Consider the following 13,738-nt stretch of genomic DNA (forward strand, 5'->3'; position numbering starts at 1 on the left):
CAGCAGGGGAGGGACAAATTGGAGAACAGCGAGGGCTGTTAAAATTAAAGTTAATCTGTCACTAATCTCTGGTTGAGAAATCTGGGAGAGAAGAAAAATTAGGCAATGTTTGTGAGTGATGACTGGCTCTGAGAGGCAATTGCTGCAGAGGGGCTCTGCTCAGCAATCAGAGCAGAGCTGGGGAATTCAGGAGGGATTCACCCTGCAGGGATTCAGGCCACTGAAAGCTGTGCTCCAAGGGCTCCCTGCCTGGGAAATAGGGGGGAGATTGCCCAGTTTTGGCTGTTGTTCCCAGAGGAACTGGGAATGTCACAGCCCCGAGGCTGCCAGGGCTCCAGGAGGGTTTGGCAATGCTGTCAGGCACAGGTGGGATTGCTGGGGTGTCTGTGCAGAGCCAGGAGCTGGGTTTGATGATTCTGAGTGCAAAGCTGTGCTGCCTGCCCTTCCCACTGGGGAGGCTGGGTTTGGGACTCTACAGATTCCCACTGTGACTGTGGGTCACTTGGGCTGGGTTTGCACCTGGGAGAGGGAAGGACTTGTCCCTTCCCTCAGCAGCCAGAGGGGTTTGTCTGTCAGGGTGGCTGTGCTGGGCTCAGTCCAAGCCACCCCCAAGCCCTCTGGTCACACCAGAGGCCAAGCAGAGCCAAGAGCAGGCACAAAGTGAATCCCAGGGCTCCACTCCACCTTCCCTCCCCCTCCTCGAACATAACAGGATTAACCCATGACAGAAAGGAAAATCAATTAGTTCCTCCCACCCTGACAGCGAGAGGACAGCCTGCCTCAGTCCCAGCTCACAGGAGGGAGCTGGATTTGCTCTGGAGCAGCTCTGAACACCCCCCTGCACCTTTGGGGTCACCCACTGCCTCTCAGGTCAGAGGACACCAGCAGAGTGCTGGAACCTGATGGGGCAGAGGAGAAAAAGGAGGAGCAGGGATTCAGGGGGAGCTGGGCTCCCTTAGCCCCCCCCCCCCCCCCCCGTATCCACGAGGAACAGCAGAAGAGGAAAAGCAGAGACTCTTTTAAGGACAATAAGAGAGCAGGAGTTCAATTTGCACGCCCTGAACGAGCTGCTGGAGGTGCTGATCTCCCTGCCCAGAGCTCTGAGGGGAGGAGATTAGGCTCTTGAAGTTAAAATTAGGTTTTGTGGAATATTCCTCCCCGCTGGCTGAAGGCAGTTGTGTCACAGCTGAATCACGATGTCCTCACTGGGGGGACTTGCCTTCCACACTGGGAGTCTGGGTTTGCTGCAGCCACACTGATGCTTGGATGGGTAAATTGGGCTCCTGGCAGAGCTGTTGGGTGTGATGAGCCTGAATCAAAGGGTTGGGAAGTGTTTTATTGAGGTAGTTAAGGACTGGAAGAGGAGTGGTGCAGCAGCTCCACTGACAAGTGGCTTTGTCCCATGAGCTGCCACCAAGGTGGAGGAAAGAGGCTCCCAGCACCACCAGCCCACAGACTGGGGGTTTCTGGCCAAGATGGACCCATTTGGTGGCACGTGGGCCAGCACACAAGGCTGTGTGGCTGCCAGGGGGCTCCCAGCTTTGTCCCCGTGCAGGGCTCTGCAGGGAGGACACGTGGAGGGAGCACAGGGTGCTGGTGGCACTGCAGAGCAGGTGGGGCTGTGCACAGAGGGTTAATCTCTCTGCTGACCCGCTCTGGGGTGCCTCCTGAAGGTAATGGAGCATCCCTAAACAGGCCAGCTCGAGGGTTGTCACTCACCAGAGCCATATGGGCAGTGACTCGCCCTATAAATCCCCTGATTGTGCTGTTTGTCTCTCCAGATTGGCCACTGGCACGTCTCTGAAGGGCTCAGCATGGACAACAGGATCTTCTCCTCCAACATATCCGACAGCCTGTTCAACACCACGCTCATTGTCACCACCATCCTGGTAAGGGAGGGGTCACCTGCAGTTCCCATCAGGCCAGCGGCAATATTGCTCCCTGTTCCTACCCCAGCACTGCACTGGGCTGATTTCACAAAGGAGAGGCCAGCAAGTCTCCAGTTGCAGCGTGGGGGACCTCCCCTGGCAGTGTAATTAAGCATTGAGGTTGGAAATGGAAATGGTATTTGATGGGTTCAGAGGGGGCTGGGATGGGCACACTCTGCCAGTTTGCATCCAGCTCAGAGTGGGGTTCTTGTTTGGTGTACAGCTGCTGGGTTGGAAGGAACAGTTGCCCCTTCTTCCCATAAAATTATAATAATTGGCCAAGATGGGCACAATTTTTATGAAAACTTGGCATGTACAGGCACCACTGTCTGTGTTCAACAGGTTCCCTTCCAGGTGAGTCCTGTCCAGTGATTTTTTTTGTTTCTTCTTTAAAGACACCCAAACTCCTGACTGTCTCCTCACATCCCACAAAGTTTGTTGAAAAGGGGACAGACTGGAGAAGTGGCCAGGAGAGGTTGAAGTCTGGATGTCCTGCTATGACTCAGGGAAGTCACTGTGCTGCTTTTGCACTTTCCAGTTGGAGATAGCTCCCAAATTATCATCCCTTAGCTCTGATTAGTGTCCTAAATTGGGATAAATCTGCTCCTTCACACAGCAGAGGCCAGGGAGCACCAGTGTGGAGACAGCTCTGAGAGCTTGGCACCACCTCAGCTCCCAGGCTTTCCTCACCAGTTATTCCCAGTTTGAGAGGGACGCATTGGGCTGGGATGTGCTTTTTGGGGCTGGAAGTTGTCGCTGTTGAGGTGGGTGCACTACATTTCAGAAGGCTAATATCCCTTTATTACAACAGCATGCTGTCTTTTATACACTCTACAAAGTTTACACTTTGTTCATTGGTTACAATAGATCAACATAACGTTCATTGGTTTAAAACCATCTACACCTTTGTTTTTCTAAAAAATACTTTTCCCAGCTGCAGTTTTTTTCCCCACTTACCTCCTTCTCCTTCTTCTTGGTCCCCAGGCCAACAGCCATGATAAGAAATACCTTTCAGAAATACCCCTTATTCATTAACCCTCTCTGGCTCACAGACTGTAAGCCTCTCCACAGGAAGTAGATGTTTTTTAGGGTTTCTCCCAAACCAACCCACCTGTCACGGTCTGCTCAACCCAAGCAGGAGTCGTGATGGTTCGTTTGACCCCAGGGTGCAAAAGATGAACAGCAAGGGACTCAAGTTTTATTCAGCAGCAATGGAGTTTATTGAGTGCCAACAACTCAGCTTTGGATAGAGGGGAAAGAGAAATAAAGGAAACAAAGTAAAAGGGGAGGGAAGAGAGAAGGATGGGGAAATAGCTACCAACAGATGGGACGGTGTCCTCGGGTCTTCCGTGGGGAGAAAGAGATCTCAGAGTTTCTTTAGGAAAGTCACTTTTTATAGTCCTTTTCCACAGCGAGTGGCCTCTGGCCGAAAGGTGGGGAGATTTATGGACTATTGTATGTGGAGATCATTGCTGCAAGAAACAGGTGCTGGAACAGGGCGCTATAACCAGTACCCTGCTGAGAGCAGCGTGCCATGGCAGCACCAGGCACAGCTACAAACAATCCTGGGCAAGCATCCACCTGGGCCAGGCCAGAACTCAGGTCCAGAGCGAGGGGTGGGGTCCCAGGTCTCAGTCTCTGATGATGGTCGTGAGGCAGATCAAAAAAACTTCAGAGCAGCCCTTACAGATGTCGTCCTCAAGGTCTTTGGCCAATAGAAGGGTCTTCCATCCGTGGGGAGAAAGAGATCTCAGAGTTTCTTTAGGAAAGTCAATTTTTATAGTCCTTTTCCAAAGTGAGTGGCTTCTGGCCAAAAGGTGGGGAGATTTATGGACTATTGTGTGCGGGGCTCCAAGAAAGGAGCAGGAACAGGGCGCTATAAGCAGTACCCTGCTGAGAGCAGCGTGCCATGGCAGCACCAGGCACAGCTACCGACAGTCCTGGGCAAACACCAGGCACAGCTACAAACAGTTCTTGGCAAGCATCCACCTTGGCCAGGCCAGAACTCAGGTCCAGAGCGAGTGGTGGGGTCCCAGGTCTCAGTCTCTGATGATGGTCATGGGGCAAATCAGGGAAACTTTGGGCCAACCCTTCCACCACCCCGTGAGCCTCTGGCCCTGCCCTCCCTGCTCCGTGCTGCCGGGACGCCTCGGCTAAGATGGGAATGACAGCTGCCCAGTTTCACTGCAGGAAAACCCTTACTTAATGCTGAAGTGGAACCACCAGGAGCTGGAAGGCAACGACCGCTACGAGGGGTTCTGCGTGGACATGCTGAAGGAGCTGGCGGAGATCCTGCGCTTCAACTACAAAATCCACCTGGTGGGCGACGGCGTCTACGGCGTCCCCGAGGCCAACGGCACCTGGACAGGGATGGTTGGGGAGCTGATAGCTCGGGTGAGTGGTGAGCTGCTCTTTCTAACTCTGCCCTGCTGGGGTTTGGCGCTGCAAAACCCTGGTGCTTGTGGGGATGAGGATGGATGGGGGCTGAGTCGGTTCTGGAGGATTTCCACTTAATGTGTTCTCCTGATGGAAGATGAGCTTGTGGGGAAGATGTCAGAGCAAGAGTAGGGCCATGGGATGCTCTGGGGGGTGCTCACTTTGGTAGTGTAGAAACACATAATCACAGGATGATTATGTGCAGGTGCTTTTATTGAAGAGCTCTGGGAATCAGGGGTACAAACCCAAATCTGACTTCAGCGTGGATTTGAGATAAACATGTTTTTGTACCATTAGAGATCTATACATTAATTATTAAACCCATATTGTTCTATTGTATACATTGATCTTATCCAAGCATGAATTCTTGTAATTTTCATCAGGTCCCCCAAACATCCTTTCTCATGATTCTTGTTGAGATTACATCATTTCTCATTATTCTTATTACGATTAAACAATAATTTTATTCAATTACCAAACAATCATTATATTTAACAATCATATTATTTATCATATGATGATTACACAGGTGCAGTCAAAGCTCAATGTTCCTTCCCAGGGCCTGGTTCCCTTTCCCAGCCCTACCAGACCCAACCTTTCTTTCCACCCCTGAATCTATTGTATACAATTCCCATGTTTATAAACATTTTAACCCTACACTATCAACTTGGTTGGAAAGGAAGTTTGGACTCCGGGATCCCACGTAAAAACTTGTTATAGAATAGATTATTTTTTTTTCCTAGCAAAAAAATTAACAAAAACTTGCAACAGGAAAATGCAGAGCTTGGTAGAAGCTGAAAAAAATTACAAAGCCACACTGGGGTGGAAGCAAGTAAGAATCCCATTTCTGCCTAGAAAAGTTTTGGCAGATTTAGTGCAGCTGCTTAACTCAGATTGCTTTTGGAGAAGAACATTTCCTATTTCCTTGAAGTGCATGGCTTGAGATCTTTTCACTGCTCTGCTCTTTGGAGGTGCTGCCCAGCAGCAAAGCTGAAAACTGAATTTTTTTGCTGGGTTTGACAATAATTCTGTGTACAGCTGGGCTCAGCCAGCCTGGACTCTCCTCCCTGCTCTTTGTTTTCTTCTGTGGTCCTTCCTAGGCTTCCTGAAGCTTAAATACAGCTCACAAAATGCTCAGAGATCCTTAGGAAAATAGGCTAAGGGTGGGATTGATGCTATTTAAGCCAATCCTTCCTCACTCATTCCTGCCTTGTCATTACTGACGTGCCCATGAGAGCTCAGTGCCACTTTCCCAGCTGGTGACAGATCCATGGTGACGTGGATTGCTGATAATCCCCCCACTGTGGGAGAGGAGACCCTGAGTCATTTGTCTTCTGCAAAGCAGAGGAGCAAGGGTCCAAATCCATCCCCTGTGGCTCCAGGCAGGGATCTGAGGCTCCTGCCAGATCTTTCCTCCCTGGAAAGCGAGCATCACTTCACTCTGTGAAGTGGAATTGTTTATTGGGCACAGTGGAATTTGGATAAAAGTGGCTTGAGGATTTTGGGCCCATGATCTCTAGAAATGCCCACTGGCACCTTCTGCTTCTTCCCCACATGGTGAACAGTGAGGCTCATCCAACTTCAGGAGTTTCAACTGAGTGTTTGAGGTCAGCTCAACTCTTTGTCTGAAAAGGGAGGGATTGGGTTTTCTGAGGGTCACAGACAGGGCACTGAACAGGCTGGAGACTCCCCTGAGCTCTCCCTGTCTCCTGGGTCACCCTTCCCTGAGCAGTCTCGATGCCAGCTGAGATCCCACCTCCATCTGCTCTTTTAAAAGAGCTTCTGTGAGGCTGTTTGCAAATGCTCCAGGCTATTGGCACCGTTTTTATCCATCTTTGTGTCTCTGTGTGTGTACACACACACAATTACACTCCTGCAATTTTCCTTTGGGGAGGCAAGAGGGAAGGAGCCGAGAGCAGCAGCTGATCAAAGGAATGGAACAGCTCTCAAACTTTTGGCCTACTAACCTTGGCAGTGCCTCTTCATTAAATGGAACCTTCTGGAGGGTTGTTTTGCTCCACTGATGAGTGTTTTAACTTCATCTTCACACAGAAACTGTTTGTTTCTTCTGCAGCTTGAGCCTTATTTAGGAGGATTTTTTACTTCTGCTTCTGCAGGGCAGAGCTGTCAGAGCCTGTGAGGCTGGATCACAAATTGGGGAAGAGAAACAGCTTTGTCTTCTTGTCCTCCCCATATCCCTGAGAGTTTGTATAATGGGTTCAGCAAGTTTTTGATCAATCCCAGGGACTGGGCTCGGGTCAGCCAGGGCAGAGCTGTGTGTGCTTGGTGGTGTGTTTATTCAGGGCTGCCTGGGATGTTGTTTTCTGAGGCCATTTCACTGCCCAAGGGGTTTTTATCCATCCTTGACAGCCCCTAAGGGAGTTTATCCTTGATTCCAGCCCCTTATTCACTCCTGTCCCATGGGATCCAGCAGATCCTGTGTTGGGAGCACATGTTCCTTTTTTAGTGGATTTATCCCCTGGGCACTCTGCCCCTTTAGGACAAAAAGGAGATCACTTGGGGCACAAACCTCTCACAAAAGTGCCAAATCCTTCACAAAAATGAAAGCTCTGCCTCTGTCCAGCACAGTATCATTGTAGGAAAATAATTCCCCCTTGATTCTGATCAGCCATCAGAAAATAAGGTTTGACTCACACTCACTTAATGTGCAGGACCAAAAGGTCACAGAATTATCCAGCGCCATGCAATGCCTCCCCTGTAATCCCTCTGTGGCACGGAATCTCCTCAGAGCAACTCCAGGCTATTTGGGAGAAAATATTTCATTTTATTGCTTCTAAATTAACCAGCTATTGATTTATTCTTGAGCGCTGGGAATTCCATTACAGCTAATTGTGCACCCTGATATGATTGAGCAGGATGCTGTACAAACATAAATCTGTTGTTGACCCAAATTCACCAGTACATGTCTTATTGATCTGCTCACCAAAGAGGTTGGGAGGTAAGGAAGAGGGGGACTGGGAAGGCTTGGGAATCCTGGACAGTTTGTGATCAGCTCATGGAGGTTTGGCTTGGGAGAAATCACTTGGAAGGACTCAGAATCACAGAATGGTGATTTAGTTTCAACTCCCTTTACACCTTCCACTATCCCAGGCTGCTCCAAGCTCATCCAGCCTGGCCTTGGACATTCCCAGGGATGGGGCAGCCCCATTCTCTGGGAATTCCATCCCAGCCCCTCACCACCCTCTCTCTCAGTTCAAAGCCTCTCCCCCCTGTCCTGTCCCTCCAGTTCCTGATGAAGAGTCCCTCGTGCCTATTCTGTAGTGAAAGATGTCACAAATGAACAGCCTGGGCTAATTTGTCCCTCTGAGCACACAGGGCAGGGAGATTGAGCACCCTGCTCCCTCCTGGCACTAAAGCCACTCTCCCTGTCAGCTTTCTGCCTGTGCCACAGACAAACAAGGGAGAACAGCAAATCTTCCCATCTCCTCCTTTCTGCCATCAGAGACTTAAAGGACATTTGGGCTGGAAGAATTACATCCTGCTCCTTGCCTGCAGTGCAGTTCTGCCTCAGAGTCCCTGATGGTGTCTGATCTTCCCCTTCTCTCTCTCCCCAGCACCTCCTCCAGCTGAAATGAATTCTCTGGCATGACACAAACCAAGGGATGTGTTTTCACAGCACCATGACACACTTAGCCTTGTCCCACCATGAGTCTGGCTAGGATCATTGGTGATCAAAGCTCTTTTCAAAGTGAGGGACATGAAATTGTCCATTTTGTCCTGCCTCAGGAGCAGCAACACCAAGAACAGGAAACCCCTTAAAGCTTTGGGGTGCTTGCTGGTGGCCAGGTGCTGCTTTCCCTTCAGCTGCTCCAATGGCAGGAAGGGGAAAGGAGGGAGGAGACTCTGAGAAGAGCTGTGTGTGGGTGAAAGGAGGCAGGGGCAGGGTGTTTGCAGGCTGAGGTGGTGGCAGCTGTGACAAGGGGGGCTCCAGGAGAGGCTGGGAATGAGGAGGGGGCTGTGAGGGATCGGGCAGAGGGCTCTGCAGAGCACTGCTGGAAAATCAGACACAGGCTGGGGAGGGTGGTGTGAGCTGGTATGGTGTCACTGCTGTCCCTGAGTGTCCCCATTGCTGCTGCTTCACCTCAGCTGGCTGTGCCACGGGCAGGGTGAGCACCTGGCACAGCTTTGTCCTCCCAGGTGAGCAGAGATGGGCAGGGCAGGCTCGAGGCTGGCACCTGCACTGGGTCTGCTCACCCAGCCTGGCCGTGGCTGCAGGGACAGCTGCAGCCTCCAGCGTTTTCAGGCTGTCACTTCTGATATGGCAAACTCCCCCTTGTCCTTGAAACAACCCCAAACACCTGTTTGGAGTGACTCTCCTGCCTTTGAGTGCAAGAATAGACACTGAGCATCACTGAGCTGTGTGGAGCAGCACAGAACCTCTGGAGATGATGGTGCAGAGAGCAGGGTCACTTTATTGAAAAAATGAACCATATTTATAGAGTGGTTCACAAACCTCAAACAGGACAAGAGTTCATTGGACAACGGGAGAAAACATCTCCTGCCACGTACATCACAACTGTCCCTCAGTCAGCACCAGGTGCTAATCTCTGTTAATTCCTTTCTGTTTACCACAAAGTTATCATGCTGGGAAAGGCTCAGGCCAGAGCTGAGAAACTGTCTCAGCCTGGGGAAAAAACCTCTCAGCCTGAGAAAAAGAACTCAGAACCTGAGAAAAGGCCTGGATAAATCTGCCTGGGCCTTCAGCAGTGTCCACAGGTTTGCACTGGGCAGCCCCTCAGTGGTGGGTCCTGAAGCTTGAACAGCTATTTCACCTTTCTGGGAGGCTCTCTGAGCACAGGGACAGTTGGACAGAAGGGTTTTCTGCCCCGGGTTGTGCTGTCAGGGCTCTGTGGGCAGCGCTGGTGACAACGCCGCTGTCACAAGCACCCAGGGGATGTGGCATCCAAGGAGCTGCTCCAGCAGGGACTCCTGCTGCTGGAAAAGATGCCAGCCCTGTGCTCCCAGAGCTGTCCTGCCTTGTTTTGCAGGTGTTTGACAGCCCAGCCCCGAGCCTGGCTCCGCTGGCACCTTCTCCCCGCAGGCTGGCGGAGGGCTGGGGTCTCTGTGGGGCTGGGCTGGGCTGTTCTCCCGGCTGGTTTCCCCATCCCATGCCGTGGGAGGCTGGGCTGGGATCCTCTCCGGGCTGGGCTGACGTCAGGGCCCATTCATCTCCATTAGCACCGCGCTGAGCCCTGTCAGAGCCCGCGGAGAGGGGGCGGCTGCCGCCCCTGGGCTGGCAGTCCCTGCAATTTGCTCCTGCAGGATGCTTCATTGTTGTTCCTGCTCGGGGGCCCGCCTCAGCCCCCGTGTTTAGTGTCCTTTGCAGAGCCCTGCTGCAGGCAGAGCCCACGGGAATGCCAGGTAGGGTGGTGGTGCTGGCAGCTTTTGTCTCGCACAGCCCACCTGGGTTTCCTCTCACCTAGCGAGGGCCTGGCCTTGTTTAGGCGGTGCTGTGCCAGGAGAAGTGCCTGTCTCCACTCCCAAAAGGCTCCTGGTCGTTTTCTAAGCCTATTTCATGCCGACATTTATAGCTGCAGCTATGCTGGCAGGGTGAAACCAACCCCTCTTCCCCCCATCCTTTGCCTCGTGTTTCTCCCTCTCCCCAGAGCCCAGGTGTGGACAGAGAGCAGGGGCACAAGGCAAAATCCATTTCTCCTCCCCCAGGCCATCCCTTAGCCCATAAAATCCCAACACCTACCTGTGCTCAGGTGGGGGAGGCTGCAGAGAACACAGGTTTGCAGAGCTCCTCTGTAGCTCCACTGAGCTCAGTGAATCACAAGGAGTTTTGTCAGGAAGCAGCTGAAAGCATGAAATGGATGAAATTCAGGCAGAGAATTCTTTGCATGCCATTCCCAGATCAAAGTTTCCTGCTATCAGAGATCAGCTCTTAACTTGCATGGCTGAGCCTGCAGAGAGAAGAGAGAAAGAGTGATGAGGAGCTGGAGCTCTTCTGCAGAAAGTTCTGCACCTCTGATGAGGCAAAAGTCCTGAAAAGTTAGCAGGGAATGAGCAGAAGGAAATAACTGATGGAATGGCAGAACCCTCTGGAGAAGAGAGAAGGGAGCTGGGCACAAAACCTGAGTGCCCAGGGAAGGCTGTGCTGTGTCTGTGCTCTGGGGACAAAGGGAGAGGGATGGATTTGCACAGTATTTTGTGTAGGAAAGAGCATTTCAAGATGCTGCTGATGATTCAACAACACCAAGATGATCAGAGAGCAACCAAGAGAATGGTCAGGACCCCAAAGCTGCACAAACCTGGGGATGCTGCTGCTCCTTTATATTTGCCCCTGGGTAGGGATGGAAATTTCCTGCAAGCTTTAACATGAAACCCTTTTTGCATGGCATTTTACTCTGTGACTTTGCTGGTGGAGCTGTGTTTAGTTTGGAGAACTGGGAGAAGAATTCCCTTGTCAGACTAAGCTGTCTCTTCACCAGGGGCTTTTCTGGGAGAGCTCTCCCCAGGACAATGACACCTACAAACCTTTTAAGCAGAGACAAGAGAGGTTTTAGGAAGCTTGAGGCTTTCCTCGTTGATAAAATCCTCCACATGCCACGTTCCAGAGATGAACTGATCCCATCTCAATAATCTGCTGCTGTTTACACAGGGCTCAATGGCTTGCACTCCACGTTGGGATTATTGGTGTCTTTTAAAAAGCCTGTGGGTAAATGTCTGCCTATGCAGAAGTTCTCCTCAGCTCATCATTTATTCCAGCCTGAGCCTTTTAGGAATCTGTAAGAGCTGCTTGGAAATTGCAGAATCCTCCACTGACCATGTCCAAGCAGCCCTGCATGGCCTGGGGAGTGTCACCTTCCCTGTGACCCCTTCCTGGGGTCACCTTCCCTTCCTTTTCCCTCTCCTGGTTCCAGCAGTGCTGTTCTTCCCTCTCCCAAGACTTCCATCAGGTCTGGTGGTGCCTTGGCATCTGCACAGACCTTGTCAAATTTAGGGACAAAATGTACAAACAGCTTTTCTTTCTCCCCCATCTTCTCTTTTTCCACATGCATAATCATCTTCCTGCAAAGCAGAGAAACAAATGGATAAGGGAGTGGAGGTTTCATTTTTACAGAAAGCAATTACAGACATTAAAAGAGCTAAAGTAATAAAAATAATATTTAAAATTCAAATCCCTTATCTATATTACAAGGGTATTAACATGGAAAGAAGTTATTTTTATTTTTTTCTCCCCCTAATCTCATTTGCTTTGCAAGTCGATCTGCAAACTTTAATGCCAGTCCTCTGAATTTTATTATTTTTTTTTTTTACTTGGAGACTGATCTGCAGTTCTGGAGGTCTGGGTTTGGCAGGTTTGTGAACTCCATGGCTCAGGTTGCTGCTTTGTCATCTACCTTGTTTGTACCAGAGGGGACAGCTGTGTTCAACAGGGAATGGGGAGGTTGTATTTTCTATAGATTAATATAATATTTATTGAATGCATTTTAATGCATTCAGTGAATAAAAATGGCAATTGGGCTGTGAGCACTTGGGGGAAGGAGCTGCTCCAGCCTGAAAGGGAAGGAAAAATGGGGAAAGGGGAGGAAAAATGGGGAAAGGGCAAGAAAATAGGGAAGGGAAGGAAAAATGGGGAAAGGGAAGGAAATAGAGAAAGGGAAAGAAAATGGGGAGAATGCTCCAGAACACAGGATGAGCTGAACTTTGGGGTGAGTTTGAGCAGGGCTTGTGTGAAACCCACCCAGGCAGAGGGAGTGGGAAGCAGGGGATGCAAAACTGCTGCTGTTTCCGAAGGGTGGGACATCCCCCCTGCAGGAGCAGGGCTCCTGTGTGGCCCAGGTTTCTGCTTTGCCAGGACTGTGACCTTCCCCACCCTCCTCCTCCCCAGAAAGCCGATCTGGCCGTGGCGGGGCTGACGATCACGGCGGAGCGGGAGAAGGTGATTGATTTCTCCAAGCCCTTCATGACTCTGGGAATCAGCATTCTCTACCGAGTTCACATGGTAAGAGCCTGATTTTAGAGCCATTTATGTCCCTCCATTATTTGCATGCAAACCTGCCTGGTTAGAGGAGGATAATGAACGACTCATAAAAATATTTTGGTTTCTTATTTAAACGCAAATGTGCTCGACCTTTATTTCCTGCTTTTCTCTCTCTGCTGCGTGTCAGGATTGGTGAATTCCATTCCTGTTCAACTCCCCAGCTCTTTGGCTTCTCTCCACCATCCTCCCAGGGCACATGATGGGTTTTTTGGCATGGTGGGGGCTGCAGGGCAGTTTTAGAGTGGCTTTAAGATGTGCTGAGGGCAGGCTTGGCTGGAGGGTGCAGCAGCTGCCTGGGTGGCCCCATGCAGAATTTGGCTTGGCCCAATTGCAGAAACTTGGCTTGGAGTCACCATCCAGTTGGATTTAGTGGTGAGGCTGAGCTGGGGTATCTGTGAGTGCACCTTGCTGGTGTTGGGACCATTCCTGATCTCAGCTTTGCTCTCTTGCTGCCTTCTCCCACCTGAGAATCACACCAGGAAGGAATCCTGGATTGCTTTCTTTGCTGTGAGTCCCTGGAAATGCTCTACAGGCAGATCAGCCCTCTGCTTTCCCAGCCCCAGGGGGAAATGTCCTTCCTGGGCTCTGCCTCTGCTCTCAGCCCTTCTCATTTGTTCACCCTAAAGAGCAGCAGCTCCTGCAGCCCAAAGAAAGCTCCTTAATCTCAGGGGGTGCTCTCAGCACAGTTGTAGAGTCACAGGATCCTGGAATGGTTTATGTAGAAAGTTCATTCCATGCCACCACATGCCATGTTCAGGGACACCTTTCCCATCCCAGGTTGCTCCAAGCCCTGTCCAGCCTGGCTTTGGACACTTCCAGGAGTGAGGCAAATTGTTTTTTTCTATGTCAAAACAACTAGGAATATTCCCAAGGGATTTGTGTGTACAAGCATGTTGTGTCTTTGCTTAACCAAACTTTTTTTAGTTCCCATAAATCCTCTTTGATTTGCACCCTCCATTGTTCTGCCTTCTCCCTGAAGCTCAGGAGAGGCCAGATTTCCCCCAGTTACTCCCAAATTCCCCTCGTTCTTCCCAATCTGCATTTTGGAAAGAAGCTCTGCACGGTGTCAAGTGTGATGTGAGTGACAGTGCCTTGGTTTCTGTCAGCCCAACAATAGCAGCCAAAAGGGAAAAAAAAACATCCAAGCTGCCTCTCCCAGCCCCCTCTCCACCCGAGAGGCTGTTAAGGATTCAGTGTTGGGGATGAACAGAAACAAATTCACGCATCTATCTCTGTGCTGAGTGGCTCCTGCCAAGAGCAAACAAGTAATTAAAATCTAGTTAAAATTCTGCTTCCTCTGGTACGTGCAGAATTTAGGATCGATGATTTAACTGATCACAAAAAAAAAAAAATAAAAACCAGG

General features: G+C 50.5%; 1 protein-coding gene across 1 annotated transcript in view; it reads left to right on the forward strand.

The window, feature by feature from the left end:
• GRIK4 (glutamate ionotropic receptor kainate type subunit 4) overlaps window positions 1–13,738 on the forward strand; it is a 187,805-nt gene that overhangs the window by 155,167 nt on the left and 18,900 nt on the right. Inside the window, exons 11-13 of the mRNA XM_056509786.1 lie at window positions 1,782–1,889; window positions 4,119–4,322; window positions 12,223–12,336. Of these exons, the coding sequence (XP_056365761.1) occupies window positions 1,782–1,889; window positions 4,119–4,322; window positions 12,223–12,336 (426 nt within the window). The remainder of the gene's footprint in view (window positions 1–1,781; window positions 1,890–4,118; window positions 4,323–12,222; window positions 12,337–13,738) is intronic.

This window comes from Oenanthe melanoleuca, chromosome 24 (genome assembly GCF_029582105.1).
Source record: "Oenanthe melanoleuca isolate GR-GAL-2019-014 chromosome 24, OMel1.0, whole genome shotgun sequence".
In the NCBI taxonomy this organism is placed as follows: domain Eukaryota; kingdom Metazoa; phylum Chordata; class Aves; order Passeriformes; family Muscicapidae; genus Oenanthe; species Oenanthe melanoleuca.